This window comes from Mustela putorius, unplaced genomic scaffold (assembly GCF_011764305.1).
Source record: "Mustela putorius furo isolate JIRA1106 unplaced genomic scaffold, ASM1176430v1.1 tig00003962_pilon_pilon_pilon, whole genome shotgun sequence".
Classification (NCBI taxonomy): Eukaryota; Metazoa; Chordata; class Mammalia; order Carnivora; family Mustelidae; genus Mustela; species Mustela putorius.
Genome location: NW_025422106.1, coordinates 720,402 through 740,542, shown reverse-complemented (window position 1 = coordinate 740,542; position 20,141 = coordinate 720,402). Strand labels below are relative to the sequence as shown.

The 20,141-nt window shown below is 54.3% G+C and overlaps 2 protein-coding genes across 5 annotated transcripts; one reads left to right on the top strand and one right to left on the bottom strand.

The window, feature by feature from the left end:
• Positions 1-70: 70 nt before the first annotated feature.
• On the bottom strand, positions 71-6,469 carry ORMDL3 (ORMDL sphingolipid biosynthesis regulator 3). Of its 4 annotated transcripts, none has more exons than XM_004764629.3 (4): positions 6,311-6,469; positions 2,880-3,074; positions 2,049-2,200; positions 71-1,639 (listed from the first exon to the last, which is right to left on the bottom strand). In XM_004764629.3, exons 2-4 carry the CDS (start codon positions 3,051-3,053, stop codon positions 1,504-1,506), a joined length of 462 nt encoding a protein of 153 aa, XP_004764686.1. In that variant the 5' UTR covers positions 3,054-3,074; positions 6,311-6,469; the 3' UTR covers positions 71-1,503. The 4 variants fall into 4 exon arrangements, with proteins under 4 accessions (XP_004764686.1, XP_004764685.1, XP_004764688.1 ...); XM_004764628.3 differs by having other exon boundaries at positions 2,880-3,079; positions 6,311-6,457; XM_004764631.3 differs by lacking the exon at positions 6,311-6,469 and adding an exon at positions 5,891-5,909 and having other exon boundaries at positions 2,880-3,079.
• A 10,476-nt stretch (positions 6,470-16,945) lies between these two features.
• LRRC3C (leucine rich repeat containing 3C) lies at positions 16,946-17,818 on the top strand. Its single transcript, XM_004764882.3, has one exon. The coding sequence runs from the start codon at positions 16,946-16,948 to the stop codon at positions 17,768-17,770; it is 825 nt and encodes a 274-aa protein (XP_004764939.3). The 3' UTR covers positions 17,771-17,818.
• The last annotated feature ends 2,323 nt before the right edge of the window (positions 17,819-20,141 follow it).

Sequence of the window (20,141 nt, the reverse complement as noted above, 5' to 3'; positions counted from 1 at the left end):
GGGAGCCTCAGCCCCAATCCCTGCCCCTTCCCCCGGGGCCCTCCAGGAAGTAGAGGCCAGACTCAGGGGAAACAGGAACACATTGTCCTTTATTTGCATTTCTCAGAATACTGTACAAAGGGAGTAAAAATCCTATTCACACATTGCTTAGAAAGATTTTGAGGTGAAAGTTCCCTATGATACATGGGGTGGGGAGCAGGGGAACCAGGAGGCAGGAAACGGGACCAATGAGCTTCCCTCCTCCCTCAGGGGCCTGGGAGGGGGCGTGGGCACCCACTCCTTTTCAAAAGTAACACAGAATCTGGCCAGATTGGAAAGGGTGAAAGGCAGCTCCTCTCCAGCCCACACTCAGGCTCCTGCCCCGCATCTCCCACCCCCAGGCTGAAGAGACAGCGCCCGTGGGTCACTCGGACTCCTTCTGCTATTCTGTGGCCCGCCCGCCCCATTTAGGGGCGGCCCCAGAGCCCCACGAGGTGGAAGCTGCAAAAGGGCCCGACCACTCACATGTCCCAGTTCCCCCATGCCCCTCACACCACTGCACAAGGCAGTGTCAAACTGTGCTGACCAGGACTCACAGGCCTCTTCCACCCCTCCCCACCCCTCATGCTAACTCGGGAGCTCTAGACCCCCCACAGCCTCCCGGCCTATTATCACCACCAGGCCAAGGGGAAAGGAACTCTCTGAGCCTGCCCCCAACCTGACCACTTCCCAAAGACCAAGGTTAGGTCTGGCTTCTATCCCCATCCTCCTCCCTGACACTTCCTGTCTCTGCTGCTATGTGGCCCCTTCTTCCAAGTCTCAATTCACCATCCCCACCCCTGCCCCAACCACCCTCCCCACCTCCACCAGGGCCAAGATGAGAGCAGCCACGGCCCCCTCACCTCTGGGTCCAGGCCAGCCCCACCCAGCCCCACCCACCTTCTCCTGGCCCTCCCCACTTCAATCCAGTACCCAGGGTGGGTTGTAGAGGAGCTGCCAAAAGCACAAGACTCAATAGACAGTTCGCCACCCAGGAGGATGGGGCACCATCACGCGCTTGCTTTTACATGTACGAGCACGCACTGAGTGTCATCCTAAAGACTTAAGAATTAAAGTAAAACCATCGAGAAGCTGTACCGTCCCCCCTGCTCCCCTTGCAGGGGTTAAAGTGCTTTAGCAGTCTGAGGATGAACAAGTGAGCAGGGGTTTCTCTTGTCCCAACCTCACAGGTCTGCATTCAGCCGGGAGCCCAGCCCATTCCATGACTGCCCCCACGAAGTCTCTATCCAAAAGGCAAAAAGAAAAGATCAAAAATATCAGAAAGGGTCAGAGACCTGGGGGGGGCCCACCCGAACCCCACTACAAGCTACTTCAAGTCGGCTACCAGGGGAAGTGAGGGGCGAACTAGGGCCCAGAGGCTCGACCCCCATCTCTAGCAGGATCCAGAGGCTCCGTCTGTCTTCAGCATCACAGCACAGGCTTCTACCCTCCCCCGCCAGCCAGGCAGGGGACAGGGCTGTGCCTTCAGTACTTATTGATTCCAAAAATCCGGACGCCATGGAGCTGGGGCAGCTTGGGGATGAGCACACTCATCAGGGACACGGTGTTGAGGATGAAATGGATCTGGTCATACTTGGTATAGAAGCTGGTGAGGAAGTACCTGGGTGGGAAGGTTGGGAAGAGGCATAAGACTCTGTTTGGAGGAGCCCTTCTTCCCTCACTCCTGGGTGGGGAGGGGCAGATCCCTGATAGCTAAGGAGTTATGGGAAAGACCCCCAGAACAGAAGCAGGATGGCAAGATCGCCGCCGTTAGAGAGGTTGCTCCCAACCCAATCCCCTTGCGTGACCCCAGCTCTGCGGGCTGACATCACTGCAGCCAGGGAGGCCCATCTGGGCCAGGGAGGTGCAAGACCTGAGCCCAGCAGAGACTCAGGGATACTCCAACTTCCCCTCCTCTGCTCACTCCCAAGCCAAAGCCAGATCTGGGGGCATGTTTAAGCCTGGCAGGGCCCAGGGTTCCCCAGGCGTTGGCCCGCCTGCTGGCGTCCTTCTCTACTCAAGGCACTCACAGCACAATGGGGGTGATGGTTAAGAACTTCCGAGACGCTGTGAACTGGACCCCATAGTCCATCTGCTCCCAGTGGGTTAGCAACCTCGCCTTGCCCTGGTCCGGAGTCTCGAAGGGTGTCCCCTTCACCGTGTGCAAGAAGATGTACATGCCCTGGGGGGAGGGGCCTTTGTTAGAGGACACAAACAGCAAAAGGCCCTCCAGCTCAGCTCCTCTACCCGAGTCAAAGAAGTGCGCTCTGGACTACGTGGAGCTGTCCTCTGCGGGGCAGAGGGCTGTGGGCTGGAGGTCAGGATGGAGCAGCTGGGAGCCTGGCAGGAGACAAAGGGGACCCACTGGGTGAGAGGGCAGGCCTGGCATGAGGATAAGGCATGGGGAGAACTTAGCTGCAGAAATGCCCGTCTGGCCCAGTGTGAGAGAGGCGGGGACAAGCTGATGGCCCCTGCTTGGTTGCCAGAGTACAAGCTAGCAAGCAGGGGCTGCGGGAGCGGAGGGGCCGGAGTGGAAGATGGCTGGAGATCTGGGCTTGGGAGAAGGGCATTTCTGTGCCAGGCTGGGCACCTCTGGAGCCCTTAGTTCAGTTCCCAGTGCCCCTCCCTCCAGGTGCACAAGCCACCCACATCCTGGGGATGTGCATAGATCCGCAGATTTTCGTCCTCAGAGTGCACAGGGCTGGAACCCAGAAGTTGCGGGGAGACTGAGAGGACAGCTGGGTCTGGGGTCCGGGGACAGATGTGGTCAGCATGTCACCCTGACATCTGGCCCGCAGCTGAGGGGGCTCCTCCCCCTCCTCAGCCCCCAGAGCCTGGGCAGGCAGTAGGCAGGCCCTCACCATGTTGTGGATGAGGTTGGTGAGGGTCCAGACCACAGGGACGCTGACGAAGGGGATGCTGAGCAGCACGACATGCAGAAGCCCGATGGCCAGCACGTAGGACAGCCAGATGCCGCGGCTGTTCATCACCCGCGTGTTGGGGTTCACCTCACTGTGCGCCGTGCCCACGTTCATCCTGCCGCCCCTCTCCTGCCGCTGCTCTGCAAACAAGCAGCACAGGTGAGACAGGTCACACCGCTTTCCCTGCCCCCTCACACCGTCCACATCCTGCAGGGACGGAGGCTCTGCTCTCCCCAAGAACTCCAGGCGTTCTGCTGCTTTGACTCTCCAGCGAAGAGGCCCAAGAAGGGCCATGTGGACTTAACTCCGTTCATTTCCCACTGCTCGGCTGGGATACACACCAGGCCGCCCCACACGTCGGCAGATCTGGACGGCGCCCCTCCAGGCACTGGGACTGCCTGGGTGGATAGGTCATCAGGAGGCATCCAGCCCAGGGCAAAGAAACCACTGCTTATTCCCCAATCTCATCTTCCAGAGCATTCCCATGAGGGCCCTCTTCCCACAAGGTCTGGGGGAGAGGAGAAGAGGCCTGGCCCCTCAGAATCACGCAACATAAGCGCTCTGGATAGTCTTGCTGAGGGCCTGATATGGGGCATCTCCAACCTCTGAGCTCCCCGCAGCGTGAGAATGATCAAAAGGGGGTGGAGCCCGAGAGAACAGGCAGAAGCAGGTTCAATTTATAGGGATCATTGCTTCTATCCTCTCCCCTAATTCTCCCATCCTGGGGTTCTCCCAAACCTGACCCAGGAGAACTGACAGAGTGGAAAGAGGGAGAGAAGAAAAGTGAAGACAACAGACTAGGGACAACCTCTGCCCAGACTTGGAGGCCTCTTTCTTGGTGACACAAAACAACCCATGCAAGATGTTTTATCCATTTGGCAGCCACTCAGGCTAACCCTTGTGATGCCACCCGCTCTGCTGCCAAACCACCAGGGCCCTTTTCCCACCATAGGAGGGGTGAGGATGGAGAACGTGGCCAACATCTACAGCTCTCAAGTCCCTGAAACCCATATCAACACTCCCCTCCCTAGGACACAAACACTACACCTGCCGCCTGCCTCCTGCCCCCCTTACTCCCTGCCCAGCCCAGCCTCACCTCAGCCTCTTTTCCCAGCATCTGCCTTCCCTTGCCCAGCTCCAGTGGCAGAAGTCCTGCAGCACAAGGAACCAGGAGGGCTGCTCGTGATGCTCCAGAAACAATACAACCCAGTTGCATTCCTGGATGCACATAAGGAGGGGAACGAGCAGCCCCTTGTCTAGAGCTCGGCTGTCCCCAGATCCCCAAGGGCCCAGGAACCAGCAGGAGGTTAGAAAAGACTCACCTCCCTAGGTGAGGGAGCATCCTGCCTGATAAAGACCTTAGGTCATCACCATGGTAACAGCCCCACCTTTCCTGGGGGTGCAGAAAGGGGTCCTGGAAGGGGGTATCCAGAAAGTACCCAGAAGGCCATATCCCTCACCCTGCTCCAACAACCCCCCTCAGATTCAGCTGCTATCTATCTCTGGCTAGGATCACAGCCAAGCCTGTGTGGGAGCCAGGATTCTCAAGGATCAGTTCCTTACTTCCAGAACAATGAGAACAAGTTGCCTCTTCTCAGAGAGCTCCAAGCTAAGAGACCTCAGGGGAAGCGGGACCCACAACACACCTTTCCGACATGCAAACATGTGTGAGATGGCCCAGGGTGCATCCTAGAAGTAATGCTCCCAGGGTCCATCAGCTCAGCCCATTAGGCTGGATAATTGGGCCTAAGAGAAACCCAAGGAACTAGAAAACCTGGACTAGCTTGGTTGTTTACCTTCACAGGGCCTTGGAGCTTTAGTTGCCCTAATACGGCTCCTGGGACGCTTACTATGCAAAAGCCTGGGGCAGTGGGGAGCTGGCTAATAAATAAGGCCTCTGAAACACTTTGACTAAGGAGAAACATAGAGCTCCCAAAGTCTGATCAGAAACTGCTGTCCCTCTCCACTTCTCCCTAACCTAGATAGACAAAGGTGTAGGAGTGCAGAGACCGGTAGCTGTCCCTCATATTTTGTGCAGCAGTACCAATGGCTTTGTTGAATCCCAGCTCACCCCACACTTCTTTCTTGCTGAACATTCAGTGAAGATCAAAGAGTCTAGGAGGGGCCTAGACTTAGGATCTAACTGGTACCCTCAGCAGCTGCCCCGGCAGCAGAAATCCCAGAAGATCCCCCACAAAAGACAGAAGAAATCAAGAAACTAAGGAAAAGACTGGCAGCCAGAAAGCACTCCTAAGAGGTTTGTGTGACTAAGTGTACATACCACTTCCATTCATAAAAAACAAACAAACAAACAATTGCCCCTCACCCAGAGGGAAGAAACAGGGAGAAGAACCTGACAGAGGCAGAGTAAGTCTACAGCAGCTGAGGCCGAAAAGTTCTGTTGCCCTCGCTGGCAGGTGGCTGCCGTGGCAGTGCCTGATGTGGTTTCATAACCTGTCTCGAACCAAAGCCTGCAGCAACTCTGTTCTGTTAACTACTTTCTCGCTGGTAGCTCTTTTCTACTCCTTCCCCCCACCCCGCCCCCGCCTGGCTCCGCACACAAATATCCTGGCCCAGCCTGTCAGTCTGGCACCTAAGCCCGGGCCACATTGCTCCCCAGGACAGCTGCCAGGTGAGCGCTTCCTATTCTTTCCCCCAAGTAAAGGCAGTCCTTTAAGCAGCAAGCCTTTCGCCTTCTAGATGAGGAGCACAAAACATCCAAGTCCAACGGGGAGACCCTGGCAGCACTCCACAATGCCATTCTCAGTCTGCCCACCGCCCAACCCGCAGGGCCACAGTCGCACACCTCTCAGCTCTGGTCCAGCCTCCCAGAATGGCGAGGGCCCTGGGAATGGAAAGACGGCGAGTACCGGGGCGAACCCCCACTAGCTAGGAAGGGGGTGAAACGAGGAGGTGGAGTCTATGCTATTGTTGGGATTTCGGAGCGGTACCTCAAGCCAAAGAGGGGCCTCCCGCTATGCTCCCCTGCCTGGGACCTCGCACTCGGGGCCCGGCCCAGCCCGGCCGGGCCCGGCCCGTAGCCCCACCCCCACCTCCACGCGTTCACCCAGCCCCGGAGGCAGCCAAACCTTTATCCCCGAAGCCCTGCCTCTCCCCGCCCCCTCCCCCAGCCCAAGCACTCCTCCCGATACCCCAGACTCGGTCTTCCACACCCACTCTCCCTTGTGGACATCCCTTCGGCTGATGCAGCCCCTCGGCTGATGCACCCCCTCCCACCTCCGCTCACCCTGCCCGGGTCCCCTCTAGCCCAGGCGCTTCCCCAGCAGCCCCCACCTTCTTTACCGCCCCGCCTCTAGCCCCAAGAGGAGGTTCCCAGTTCGGCCACCCCGAAGCCGCTCGCCCGGACTCACCGTACAGGGCCGGGCGTCTAGGGCCCAGGAGGGGTGCCCGGGGCCGGGGCCGGGGCCGGTGCTGCTCCAGCAGCTGTAACAAACCGCGGCAGCAGCCACCCCGCTGGCAGCTTCGGCCGAATCAGCGCCCCGCGCCGGCCCCGCAACGTCACCGCCCAGAGCCGGCCCGCCGGGTGCCTCCTGGGAGTTGTAGTTTCTCCCTCTGCCCGCATACGGGTCCGCCCGGTGCCTCCTGGGAGTTGTAGTCTCCCCTTACCTCGCTGCAGTTTCGGCCTTGCTGGGGCGACAGGGCTAGACGTTTCAGTAGCACGCGAAACTAGTATCAGATGGTATTCCTTTGGCGGGTAGCAATTCCTGCTTTTGCATTTAAGCGCGGTTTACTCTTGCCTGGTTTTGAGATCAGGAAATTCAGAGTTTTAAGTGACTTGGTATAGATTCTTGCTGGGTCCCAGAGATTCTGACCCCATGTCAGATTTTTTTCACTACGCCTCGCTGGCTCTGCCCTGGCCATGTATTGGCCTCACGAGAAACAGACTAGCCGGGTTCATTGCCCTTCCAGACCCTCATGGAAGCTGGCTTCTCATGACATTAGTTAGGAGCAGAGCTTGGAGGGCCAAGAATGCAGCCTATGGACAGCATTTGTCCCAAGCCTGAACGGCTTTCAGTTAACTTGAGCCAACCCCCCAGCCCACATCCTTGGCCTCCCCCACATTAGGCATCAGAAGAAGCCACATGTCTTGCGAAGACTCCATGATAAATAGGAGCCCGAGTTCTAGTCTCTGGTCAGCTTGTGTGGCTTTGGGTGGAAGGCTCCATCTCTCTGGGCCACAGTTTTCTTGGCCACACGCCGCAAAGGCACGGATTTTATTGCCAGGCTAGCCTAACATAGCCTAACATAGGCTCTCTTTCACCAGCAGCATGACCCCTGCAAATAACTTATCTTGACCTCCAGTGCTACCCCTGTGAAACCCCACCTCCAAGGTTACCTACATTCAAAAGAATGTAAGTAAAGCACCTGTTGCATTGTAGGAAGCTATACCGTAGGAGGTGGAACTAAATGGCCTTGAGGTCTCCTGGGTCAGTCCCACTCTCCATGTCACCAAAAAGGCCTTGTTTGAGTCATTTACACTGCCTCCACCCGCTTCTAAGTCCACTCTGAACGGCAGGGCTCGAAGAGAAGGGTCAGATGACGTCATGACATGCCAACTGACTGGCCGTAAACACACCCTGAACGAATGAGAGGGGCCGGAAGGGAGAATGCTGGCCCAGGAAAACTGTGGAGCACTTCCCTGAGACTTCACCTGCCCTTCTCCAGGCGACAGCCAGGAAACAGTCATCACAAACCTGGAGTGGGCTCCCAGAGGCACCTAGTAGGAAGCAAGTGGAAACCTGAACCACTCAGAGCAGGAGAACAGGAAGCTTCTCAAATATTTCCAGGGCCAGTGGCTGAAGAGCGCTCATCCCAAGACTTACATAACCACCCCAGAGTCTGAAAAACTTCTACCTTATATGAAGGTTTCTCCTGCTTCATGGGAGCCCCTTTTTGTAGTCAGCCTTCTAAAGCCATAAGCAAACAACTGAGTATTGGTCTTTCTACAGAAACCTCCCAGCATTGAGGCAAAAAAGATCTTATTTTTTCCTAACTGAGCCTGCTTAATTCCTTTGACTCTTCTCTGGAATTCTTCTATCAGCCCTCAAGTTGATCGAGCTCTCTGGATCTTTGCCTCTGGATCCACGTCTCGAATAAGGGCCTGACTAATGCATAGTCTAACGGAAAGATTACCCGACATGCCATGCCCTATTAATAACTCCTGTTATCGAGTTGTTGTTTTTTTTCCACAATGGGAATGAACAGAGTTCTGACTCACTCTAGGTCTGTGGTAAACTGTAGATCACTTTCAGCTTAATTTAGCCTGAGTCCCTGTCATCATCTTACTCCTTCTCTAGCTCTCTGCCCTCATAATTACCCTGTCTTTACCAAACATCCTTCAGCCATGAATAGGCCTAAGTACTGTTCAGAATTAGTGACAGCACTCTTATGTGGTGCTGGGGAATGCACAACCCTGTGGACAAACAATTGGTGATATGTGCCAAAAGGCTGAGAAATCACTCCGGCTTTAGAGCCATGACCACATTTCTCGTAGCATACACCCTATGTACTCTGTAAGAAAATGTTCATTCCTGCTTTGTTGTTTTTTATAATAGTGGAAAACAGAAAGCAACCTAAATGCCTAAGAAAAATATTATGGAGGGGCACCTGGGTGGCTCAGTCGGTTAAACCTCTGCCTTTGGCTCAGGTCATGATCCCAGAGTCCTGGGATCAAGCCCTGCATTGGGCTCCTTGTTCAGTGGGGAGCCTGCTTCTCCTTTTCCCTCTGCTGCTCCCCCTGCTTGTGCTGTCTCTCTCCCTTTCTCTGTCTGTCAAATAAATAAATCAATAAAATCTTTTCTTAAAAAAGAAAAATATGATAGTATATCCATTGGACGACATAGCATGGTTATGGCACAGCAGTTTGGGAAAATGTTTGCTAGGTTATATGAAAAGATTAGGAGGAAAAAAATAGCATGAGTATTCCCTGGGGATGCAGTCTGCAAAATCTAGGAAAAGGGAAACTAGAACAAACATCCAGTTCCTTAACAAGAAGGGAAAAAGGAGAGGGAAAGACTTACAGATTAAAACAAATTAAGCAACGTATCTACCAAAGGCCATATTTGGATCCTGATTCAAGCACACTAACTTTAAAAAAAAAAAAAAAGTATTACGTTATTGGGGAAATCTGAATGCTGACTATTCAAATTGATGATATTAAGGAATAAACATTTTTAAGGCATGATGTGGTCTTGTGGTGATTTTTTTAAATAAATATCTTCCTTTTCTTTTGGAGATATATACTATAATACATGTGATGGAAATGATGTGCTGACTGGATTTGCTTCAAAATAACCTGGGCTTAGGGACTTCAGGGAATAAAGTGGGCCGTGAGGTGGTAATTACTGGCACTGAGAGATGGGGACATGAGATTCCTTACGTTATTTTTTCTACCTTTTTATGTTTGAAACTCTCCGTAATAAAAGCTTTTATAAGCCTGCATATGCAGTGACAAGAAAAATCCTGGCACCAGCTTCCCTCAGCCGCTGTGTGACCTTAGGTAAGTCACTGAACTTCCCGTGTTTGAATTATCACGTTTCTTTTTTGTTTCTTTTTTTCTTTTTTTTTTTTTAATTCCTACGTTTCTGAGTGGAGATGGGGACGATCACGATCACGCCCACCTCATTAAAGATTAAATGTGAAGCACTTAGAGCAATTCCTAGCACCTAGTAAGTCCTCTGTGTTACCTGTTACTCATCCAGGCTACCTCTGAATGGTGTTTTTGAGCATCTATTTCACCAGGCTGTGGAAATTCAACAAAATAAAAATAGATCTTGTGTTAGGATGGAGGGGTTGGGGGCGAACTTCATGCTTAGTTTCAAACTTTGTGTAATGTGAGATTATGCGTTTTCAGTTTTTTATGAACTGTGTTTTGAACACAGAGGGAGCCGCTCTCACAGGCTCTCCTGCCCTCTGGGAGCTCCTTAGTCAGCTGAGATAGACACATTCCCCAGCCTTGGCGTTTCCATCTGGCAGGGTGGCGAGGCCTCTGTTTGCCGCAGATACAAACCGTGTGGGCAGAGATAGCAAACATGGGCGGGGTCATAAACTGGGAAACACATTCCGGAGATGATGGCAGTGGTGGGAAGCGAGGAGGTGGGGCGTCCAGAAACGGAGCCCCTTTCCCTGACCATGGGTGGGGGGCAGTGAGGGGGGTGGAGCAGGGTCCCTACTCCCCTCCAATTCATTCTTTTACCCCCCTGCTGCCCCTACCTCACCTCCCTCCTTCCTGAAGCAAGGGCGCACCCAGGCCAAGTGCAAAGAAGAAAAGAGTTGTTGACTTCGTTGGCAGTGGGGTTTGGGTTTGGGTGTCAGGCACCCCCAGGCCTGCGGTGGCAGCGGTGGGGAGGGGGCGGTGATGTTGAGCAGACAAAGAGGCGCTGAGTGAGGGCTACTGAGCTGGTAAGAAACAGAGGGCACTGCCACGGGGCCCTCGCTCTCCGCCTCTCACCCGGCCCTGTGGCTGGCTATTTGGGGCTGCAGAGGGAAGGGGCTGAGCCGGCCAGGGGCCCAGTGCCAAGGCCTGGGAACCAGAACCTCCTTCTGGGAACCAAGAGCAGCGCTGTTCTGTAGCCACCCCTCAATCTGCATATTATTTGACAGGGACTGTTGGCATTTTCTCCCATGGGAAAAAAGCAGGCTAGAAAACTTCAAATATTACAGATCAAAAGGGCACCAACTATAAAAACGGTGGCTTTAAGAAAAACTCCTCTGGTGCCCGTTCAATGGCATTACTACCCCTAGCAGGTCCCACCTCTCTAGAAATCCTGAGGGGCCCACTGCCCCAGATCACCTTCCTCCCCGACCTAATGCCCCCTCCTCCACTGCTAATAACAGCAGCTAACTCACACAGTGTCTGCTGTGTTCCAGGTACTGGAGTAAGGGCTTCACATGTATAAGCTCTTTTAATCTTTAAAACGGCCCTGTGCGGTAGGTATTTTTTTTTTTTTTTTTAAAGATTTTATTTATTTATTTGTCAGAGAGAGAGCGAGCGCGAGCGAGCACAGGCAGAAAGAGTGGAAGGCAGAGTCAGAGGGAGAAGCAGGCTCCCTGCGGAGCAAGGATCCCGATGTGGGACTCGATCCCAGGACGCTGGGATCATGACCTGAGCTGAAGGCAGCTGCTTAACCAACTGAGCCACCCAGGCGTCCCATCGGTAGGTATTTTTATTATCCTGACTTTAAAATGGGAAAATTGCAGCACAGAGAGTTTAAATATTCTGCCCAAGGTCACACAGCTAAAGTAGTGGCATTTCTCTGCAGATCCTTTCCAGGCCACACCCCCTGTCCAGTGTGGACCTCACTGCACCTTTATAGGTGCCTTGTAAAGACTTCTGTCTGCACCGAGGGTACTAAATTTATCTGCTACACACCCGCTTCCCCTGCTAGGCTGCTTGCTCTGTGTCTCACTCATGCATTTCCTCCGCACAGTGGATTCCCAGTGAATGTTAGCGGAAGGATAGAACTGACCCTAGTTCCCACATCCTACATCCCAGATACACCCTCTCTGAGCTCCTAACCATTCTCAGAACACACCTTGCTCTTTCTGACCCTTAGCTTAGTCTACAGTGCTTTTCCCCCCTAGCCTTTTCCATTTGGTTGACTCCTATTCATCCCGCAAGCCCATCCCCCACCTGTGACCTACTCTGTGAAGCCTTCCCCAACTGTCCAGGTAGAGTCTACTGCTCAGACTTCCGGGTTCCTCTGCCCTCTGCAAACACGGCAGCTAGAGCCCACACCTCCGCTATCAGGTGCACAAGTCTGGCTTCCTCTATTGTCTGGGGGACATTTTACCTCTCTCTGCATCCCCAATGTCCTGCATCCCCAGGAGGTGTGTTTTGAACAAATGAGAGATGGATGGGTGTACGCCCCCTTTGCCATTTCCCACGAGGAAATTTCCAGCAAAGGCGTTTGTTGCCCACCGCCCCCTTCCCACCGCCTAAACTGCCCAGTAAACTGGCATTAGATGAGTCCCTGGCTGACATAATAGGTAAAATAGCTAACCCTCCTCCTTTCCCTTCAATTATCCCTCTCTATGTGGGTGCTTCCCACGTCAGGGAGGTGGGGACCTGGAGGCCTACTTTCTCTCCTTCAGCGTCACATCTTGGAGGCATGGAGTTACTGCCCTTGGAGGGAGGAGCTGGGACTTGGCCCAGCCAGGGTGGGCGTCTCTCCTACGTCCTGCACTTGGGAGCCAGGCCCTGCCATGCCTCAACCTCTTCCCTGCCCCACCATCACAGACACACTGAACATCAGGCTGGAAGAGATTTCAGAGAACATGAGGTCCAGAGAATCAAAGGTCCAAGGGGATTGGAGAGGGAAGCACCCAATGGCAAAAGTGGTCCTGGGCCCAGCCCAAGGGTTTTCCCATGTACCCCGTAAGCCATGGCAAGGAATGGAACACTCCAGTCATAGCTCCTTTGGTTCTGCACCATAGCTACTGCTCAGGTCTTGACCACGTCCCACCTGGACTGTCCCAGGAACTGGTTTTTTTTCTACCAACGTACCCTCCATACAACCAGAAAGTGATTGAAACATCAAAGCTAATCTTAAAACCCTTTACCTACTAACTGCTAAATCAAGTACCAATTTGACAATCCACAAGGATCTGGTCTCCTTCCACTTCAACCATAGCCTTTCTCCACCCCTCCATTCTTCAGTCTTGGAGAACCAAACCCTCTCATGCTCCCCTCCTCTTGCTCATACTCTGCTCCTCCACCTGATGCACTCAGCCTTGAAGACCAGCACAGATGTCGCCCCTTAGGAGAGCTTTCCTGATATCCTGGGGAAGTGAGTCTATCAGGTAAGAATGCTCCCAGCTGAAAGCAACAGAAAACCCAAGCAAAGGAGTGATCCTGAGAAGAGATTTCTGCCAGGAGCGTCACCCAAGGAGCTTCTAAAAGTCCCCACCCACTGGACACAGGCCAGGCCAAGGTTAATCAGAATCTCTGTGGTGGGCGTGGGCGCCAATAGTTTTCAAAACTTCCCCTCTTCTAACGTGAAGCCAAGTTGAAAATCACTGAAGCAGGGGTTTATTTTTCTCACAGAAGGAAAGAAGCAGACGGTTGCTCGTGTTGGTTGAGTGGCTCAGTGATATTCAGGCCAATTTCTCAGTGATACTCTTGACCTTTCCCTCCTGCTGTGTTGCCTCATGGTCACAGGATAGCTATGGTTGACCCTCCATGTTCAAAGCAGGGAAAAAGCAGCAGGGAGAAAGGGAGGGCTTGGTCCATCCTCGTTTGTAAACAAACCAAAGACGGTCCCAGAAACCCCTTCAGCAGACTTCCACCTTAGATGTCCTTGAACTGGGCCACCCCTGGCCACAAAGGAGGCTGGGAAAATGGGCAACAGGATTCCCGATAGAAGGAGAGGACTGATTGGCTCTATCAGGAGGGATCGAGTACATTGTTCCTCCCAAATCGGCGGGTGGTATAAAGGAACAAAAGCAGGAACAGATATTGAAGGGGGCAGAATATGCCACCCCAAAATATGCCACTTTGGCGTTAAGATTATTTTGAGCTCGGTTCACATAAAAAAACAACAGATGCAGGAAGGGTATTCTAGTCTCCCCCACCCCGCCCTTTCCCTTCCCCTGAAAACAGGAGACAAAACTCCCATGTGAAAAATGTCCTCTCAGTACCAGGAGAAAAGGAACATTCGATGGGGAGTCAAAGCTGAGAGACTTCTGTACCAACAGACTTTGTTAAAATAATTTTTATCCTTCTTGAGCCTCTCCATATATTGCCTCTCTTTATTCAACCTGGCATAAAAGTATTCGCAACTTGCCCCTTTTGGGGGGTTTTCATTTCCTTACAGGGCTCCTGGGCTGCAAGAAGCTTACATAAATATGTGTGCGCTCTTCTCCCCTTGATCTGTGTTACGAGTTCAGTTCTCAGGCCCCACTGAAAGGCCCTAAAGGGGACGAGAGAAAATGGCAACACGGAGTTGACAGCCAGCAGATCCTGCTCTCTCTGGGTCTGAAAGCTTCTTGGACACACAGCAGACATCACAGGAACGCCTGTGGAAACACGTATCAACATGTCCGCATCTTCCTTCCAGACTGGCTGTTCCCAGCTGAACAGGAGAACCACCTCGGGAGCTTTTGAAAAATACCGGTGCTTAGATCCACCCACCCATCCCACCCCCAGCCACAGAGAGTTGAATTTAATGGATCCAGGTGAAGAACAGGGTCTGTGTCCCCTTCAATGAGCACAGTTCTTGGACGCGAGGCCCACAGGAAATCCTCGCTGAACGGAGGAGGGAATGGCAGAGAAGAAATGCTGCCCCAACCTCGTCGACCCCCAGCCTGCACTGAGCACCTCCCCTGTGGCTCCCCCTTCCTCTCCATTCCTTCTCTGCTGAGCACGGCCCTTGGCCACCCTCTATTAGCCACATGTATGCTCCAGGGGGACTCTCCTGTCTACGCACACTGCCTGCTTCTCCCGCCGCCATGCTGGGCACCCCAGGCCCGCTCGCTCTCTGTAGCTGCCCTCCTCTGAGAAGGACATCACTCTGTCAACAGCCAGGCTCACTTCTTGTGTCTTATTTAGCTAAACTCCTGCCTAGCGTGAGAGAAGAACAGCGTGAGGGGTAAGCTTCCAAATATTTGCTCTTCCACGTTCAGCCACAATCCCAAAATGGACGCCCTAGTTTTCAGTGGCAGCGGGCCTAGCGAGCAACTTAACAAGGAACCCACAGACAAAATTTCGCTGCTTCTGCCCATGCATAGAACATGCATCTTATCTGATTTCTTGGACAAGTGTTGAGTCTGAGAAATGCCTCTGCTGATGTCACAGCATGAGTCAGTGGTGACTGTCTCCAGAGATGATATCATCCGATAGCAGATTCGGGCCCCATGGCACTTCTGAAACTGCTTGATCAAAGGTCACCTCCAGGGCCAGCTTCATGGGTGCGCGGCCTTTACAGTCCCACAGAGCCCCGGGCCCTTTGTTGAGGAGGGTCCTATGCTTGGTTTAACAATCTGCTTTTGCCATCTCGAAATTCTGAACAGTTTTTGAACAAGGGGCCCTATGTTTTCATCTTGCACTGGGCCTTCAAATTATGTGTCAGCTTCTGGTCACTCACCGTCTCTTACAAAATCCAGGGAGGTTTTCCTTCTTAGAAGGGTCTCCACAGCGTATGACCTCAGCCTCAGCATATGACCACAGCATATGACCACAGCATATGACCACGCCTGGGTGGTTCAGTGAGTTGGGCATCTGCCTTTGGCTCAGGTGGTGATCCCGAGGTCCTGGGATCAAGTCCTGCAACAGGCTCCTTGCTCAGTGAGAGTCTGCCTCTCTCTCTGCCCCTCCCCCTACTCACACTCATGTGTGTGCTCGCTCGCTCGCTCGCTCTCTCTGATAAATAAATAAATAAAATATTTTTTAAAAAAAAGAAAAGAAAGGAGGGGACACCCCACTCCCCCATTCTTTTTCCCTCCTTTAGGAGAGGGCACTGAAACAGGGTTGCTTGGGCTGCAAATGATGGTTGAGATCAAGAGGCCCAGGGGAAGGAGCCCTCCCCAGCTCCCAGATGTGAGCGAGACTTAAAAGGACCAGCTTGGGAGCCCAGGGCTCCAGCAAACAAAGACGACCAGAGTCAGCTCCAGCTCAAAATAGAAAATCAGCAGGAAAACTTGAGGGGACCATATCAGACTTCAGACACCTGGAAGAAGCCCTTCCAAGCCCTGGAGGGGCCAGCCACCGGCTGTGCAGATAGATGAAAACTGAGCCACAGCGCCCTCTACTAGGCCAGAGCGTTGGGAGGAGCCTGGAGATGAGGTCCTCCAGAGAAAGACAAGTTTTCCGAGGAAAAGGCTGAGGAAGTTCATCTACCACGGAAGAAGGTGGCCCAGGGCACAGTAGAAGGACAGAAGAGAAGAGTGGGGGCGGGACGGAATTGGGGGAGACGGCTGCTGGAGGCAGTGGATGTGAGATGGGGCCCACTCCAATTCTGTCCCCTCACCCCTACCCCAGGCCTGCCAAGCCGGGATCTGCTAGACCAGGCTCTTTGTTAGCAGCAGAGGTTCTAGAAGGCAGAGTCTCAGCCCTGGCTCAGAGAAGAGGGACAGAAGATGATGATGTCAAGGCCTTGGGAGGGGAGCCTGAGACAGAGAAAGGAATTGGGCCTGGCCTCCCCATGGCACTGTTCATCAGGGTCCAAGATCTGCCCCGTCTTGGCATCTCCTGGCCAGGCCATGGCTCAGGTATCTGACACCTGGGGCCCGGAGTCACATGCCAGGAAACCGAACACTCTTGGGCCCCAGCCCCCGATTTCCAGCAGCTACAAGAACACAGGGTTTCTGGAGGAGGAGGCAGGTCTGCGGAGTCGGGCAGCAAGGAGACAGACTACTTCCGGGGAGAGGATACTCAGGAGAAGACTCTCCCACCAGCAGGGGTGAGAGGTTAAGAGGAGGAGGAAGCAGGTGGGGTGGGGGGGTGGAGAAGAATGGGGTGGAGAGGACAAAGCTGGGGCAGGCGGAGGGGTGGGTGCTCCAGAAAAAGGAGAAGATGGGCAGAGAAAGCAGGTCTTAGGCACCTAGCCTAGCTGAACACTCTGAAGTCCCACCGCTGGTGTGTCTTCCTTGTCCCCTTCATATGAGTGCTGTCCTGGCCCTCTGGTGCCTACAGGGACCACCCAGCTGGGCTGGCAGAGAAAGACTTTATTCCAACAAGAGAAACTAGTACATGGGTAGAAGCAGAGACATAGAAGCCCCCAGACCCAAAGTGACCAACAGGGTCTTGGACCAAGAGACTTAGAGATTAACCTTCCAGAAACAGAGATGCTAGGAGAATCTCGGGCCCAGGGGGCCTCTTATCCAAAGGGCCTGAAAAAGGAGACTTAAACCCCAAAGGAGAAGCAAAAGTAACCCAGACCTGAGTGAACCCCCAAAGGGAGGCCCCAGCCCACGGAGCCCCCATGGGAGACCTCCAGAAGAGAGAGCTGACAGTGGGGAATGGAATTCTCTTGACTCATTCTTCCTTTATGGGGCTTCTCTTCCGCAGCTCCTCCTACTCTACTCCAGGACTATGCCAATCTTTAGCCATGCTCCTGCCAGCTGGTCACCTGCTGTCTCTCCTGCTGGTGATAGGCCCAGGTGGCATGGAGTCCAGTCCCCAGGCACCTCCGCAGGGCTGTTATGCCGCCGAAGAAGCCGGTGAGCGGACGTTCCGTTGCAGCCAGGCAGGCCTGAGCGCGGTGCCCGCCGGCATCCCCAACGACACACGCAAGCTCTACCTGGATGCCAACCGGCTGGCCTCGGTGCCAGCTGGAGCCTTCCAGCACCTGCCTGTCCTGGAGGAGCTAGATCTGTCCCATAATGTCCTTGCCCACCTCTCGGGGGCCGCGTTCCAGGGCCTGGCGGGCACACTGCGCCACCTTGACCTCTCTGCCAACCGGCTGGCCTCAGTGCCCGTGGAGGCCTTCGTGGGCCTGCAGATCCAAGTGAATCTGTCCGCCAACCCCTGGCACTGTGACTGTGCCCTCCAGGAGGTGCTCAGGCAGGTGAGGCTGGCCCCGGGCACTGGAACAGGCATCGTGTGTGGCCCCGGAGCCCGCCCGGACCTCGTGGGGCAGGAGTTCCTGCCGCTGGCGGGGCAGGAAGAGCTGTGTGGGCCCGGGCGGGGCGGGGCCCAGCGGAGCACGGACGTGGCCCTGCTGGTCACCATGGGGGGTTGGTTGGCGCTGGTTGGGGCTTATCTGGCCCACTACCTGTGGCAGAACCGGGAGGAGACCCGACGTCCCCTCAAGCAGGCCCCGGGGCCGCCTGTGCGCTCAGAGGACTCCTCCACTCTCAGCACGATGGTCTGAGGACCAGGGCCACCCCTTCAGCCCCTTCTCACGACCTGGCCTACCCTCCACCCCCTCTGCCCTCTCTTTTCCTCTGACCCTCTCTGCCTCCTCCACAGTCCCACCCCATCCCCCAAATCCCACCCCCCTTCCTCTTCCCTCTCCCCTAAAAACCCAATCTCTCACTCTCTCAACCCACACCTTCTGTGGTGCCTGGAGTCTTTGGTGCCTACCCTGTGTCTGAATTGTGCTAGACTCGGAGACCCAAAGCTCCCAAGTCTTCATTGCGGGGGTGTGGGGGGGAGCAGAACAGAGAATGACAGCCAGGGGCAGGCAGCTGTAGGAACACCGAGGAAGTGATCGCCAAGCTTCACTGTGTGGATGTTTGAACTGACTCTTCAAGAATGAGAAGGGCTTTGGGCAGAAGACAGAGGACGCCGGGTCCCAGGTGGTGGACAAAGGCGAAACGGGTGCAAACAACTTGGAAAGCATGGGCGGCAATCAGACAACTCTGGGGTGGGGGGGGGCTGGAGTAGAGGGTGCAGAGAGAGGCAAGGAGACGCCGGGCCCTGTGGCTCCTGCTCAGCTCTCTCCACCTCTCCTGAGAAGCTCCCCCCTCACTTTCTGCCTCTCTCTCAGCCCCAGGCTCGTCTCCCTCTGTCCTCTCTTGGGGACCCTCCTGGCTTAGGGGGCCCTGCTTCCTTTTCCAGAGATGCTCCATCTCACTGCTCCCTCCTTTATACACTGGTATACAGTATACACTTTATACTCTTCTATCTCTGAGCTAAAGATGGGTCACTGGGAACTAGAGGGGGATGGGGACTAGGAGGTCTCCCACCCCAAAAATATCCCTGGACAACTCAATAAAGTCACTTTTATGAAGGCCCCGATCTCTTCTTTATATTGTCCATCTCATTGAATGCGTGTGGCCCGACAATGCGGAGTGGGAGGGTGTTGAGCGCTTTACCTGGTGGTGGACACTCCCACTGGGCTGGATGCCATCTCCTCTCTCCCCTCCTACCTCCGAGCCCCTGACACCAGAGTCTATCTGCTGGGGATGCCGGCGCCTATGAATTAATGATGATGGAACCAGAATGGAGGATGGGAGGGAGGAGGCTGAAGGGGGGACGAAGAGGGAGGGGGAAGAGGGCAATGTCCAGGCATCAGTCATCAGCTGGCAGCCTCCAACCTGTTAGACGGGGCATAGGAAGCAAAGGGAGAGAGAGCTATTCCCCTCTTCGCAATCTGTCTTTTCTCTCAGTGGGAGTCTGAGCAGGGGGTCCAGAGAAACTAGATGTGCTCAAAGTTAATGAAAGAATTCCTGGGGTGGCAGAGACCAAGTTGGCTAAAGGGGGGGGGGACCCTAGGAGATATCCCTATCACCAAATGGGCTTCTCAAGGGACCAAAGAGGTCAACACACCCCATCCCTTGCCTCCATGGAGGACAACCCAATAGAGGCTGAAGATAAAATCACTGAACCAGGGTTCCACCCAGTTTGGGGCAGAGCCTAGAGTCTATGGGGCGGCCACTCAAGGAGAAGCACAGAGGAACCCATCACCTCCCCATTCCTCTGACCCACCCTGACTTCCCTGTCTCCTCTCCAACAACCCCACCCCTCCTCTTGCCATCTGCAAGGCTCCCTCCACCCCTCCAAGGCTGAGCTCCCTCGTATCATCCAGAGAGCTTCAACCTGACTCATCTCAGAAACACCTGGGACCCCCCACCCCATCCTCTTTTCTCAGGAGACATGGGCCTCCCCAGTTCCAGGGATGCACTGCAGTGGGGAAAGAACAAGGGTGTGGGAAGTTTCAGGCTGCAGTTCAACCTGCAACCCAGCCACACCCTGGCCTGGGCCTTGGAATCTTGGCCCCAACCCCATCAAACCCTCCATCAGTTTCTCCCCTGCCACTGTCTGTCTCTCTCTGCTCACTTACCCATTCCTGAAATCAGTCTGGGCCACGTCTCACTGGATGCTGGGAAACAGACCATGTAGACCCTCGGGAGTGAGAGGCTGGGGGACAGATGAAGCCCTGAGACTTTGTCATCTATGCCCATCTCTGGAGCCTCATTTGACTTTCTGTCATCCTAAGCGGCAGAAACAGCATCTGTAAGATCTGCAGAGAATTGGTTCCCTCAGCTGGACACCTAACACCAATTCCCTGAGCTAAACTCAGGATAGGAATGGGTCCAGGGAGGAAAGTTTGCCTGGAACCCAGGTCGGGAGGGGTCCTCAATCCCTGGATAGCAAAAGCGATCTACTAGTTCTCCCCATGGCCCGCTCTGGCTCAAATTCCTTTCCCTCTTGGGACCTAGGGGCAGGAGAAGGAGGACAAGAGAGGCAAAGAGGGAGGTGCCAGGGAGAGACCCCTTCACCCTCCTCAGTTGGGGTCC

Bases quoted from the DNA above. Each gene is read 5' to 3' on its own strand.
- ORMDL3 (XM_004764629.3), bottom strand. From the start codon at position 3,053: ATGAACGTGGGCACGGCGCACAGTGAGGTGAACCCCAACACGCGGGTG. The intron at 2,201-2,879 runs GTGAGGGCCTGC...CCCTCCCCCCAG, and splicing joins CCAACCTCATCCACAACATG to GGCATGTACATCTTCTTGCA. The intron at 1,640-2,048 runs GTGAGTGCCTTG...CTTCCCACCCAG, and splicing joins ACCATCACCCCCATTGTGCT to GTACTTCCTCACCAGCTTCT.
- LRRC3C (XM_004764882.3), top strand. From the start codon at position 16,946: ATGGGGCTTCTCTTCCGCAGCTCCTCCTACTCTACTCCAGGACTATGC.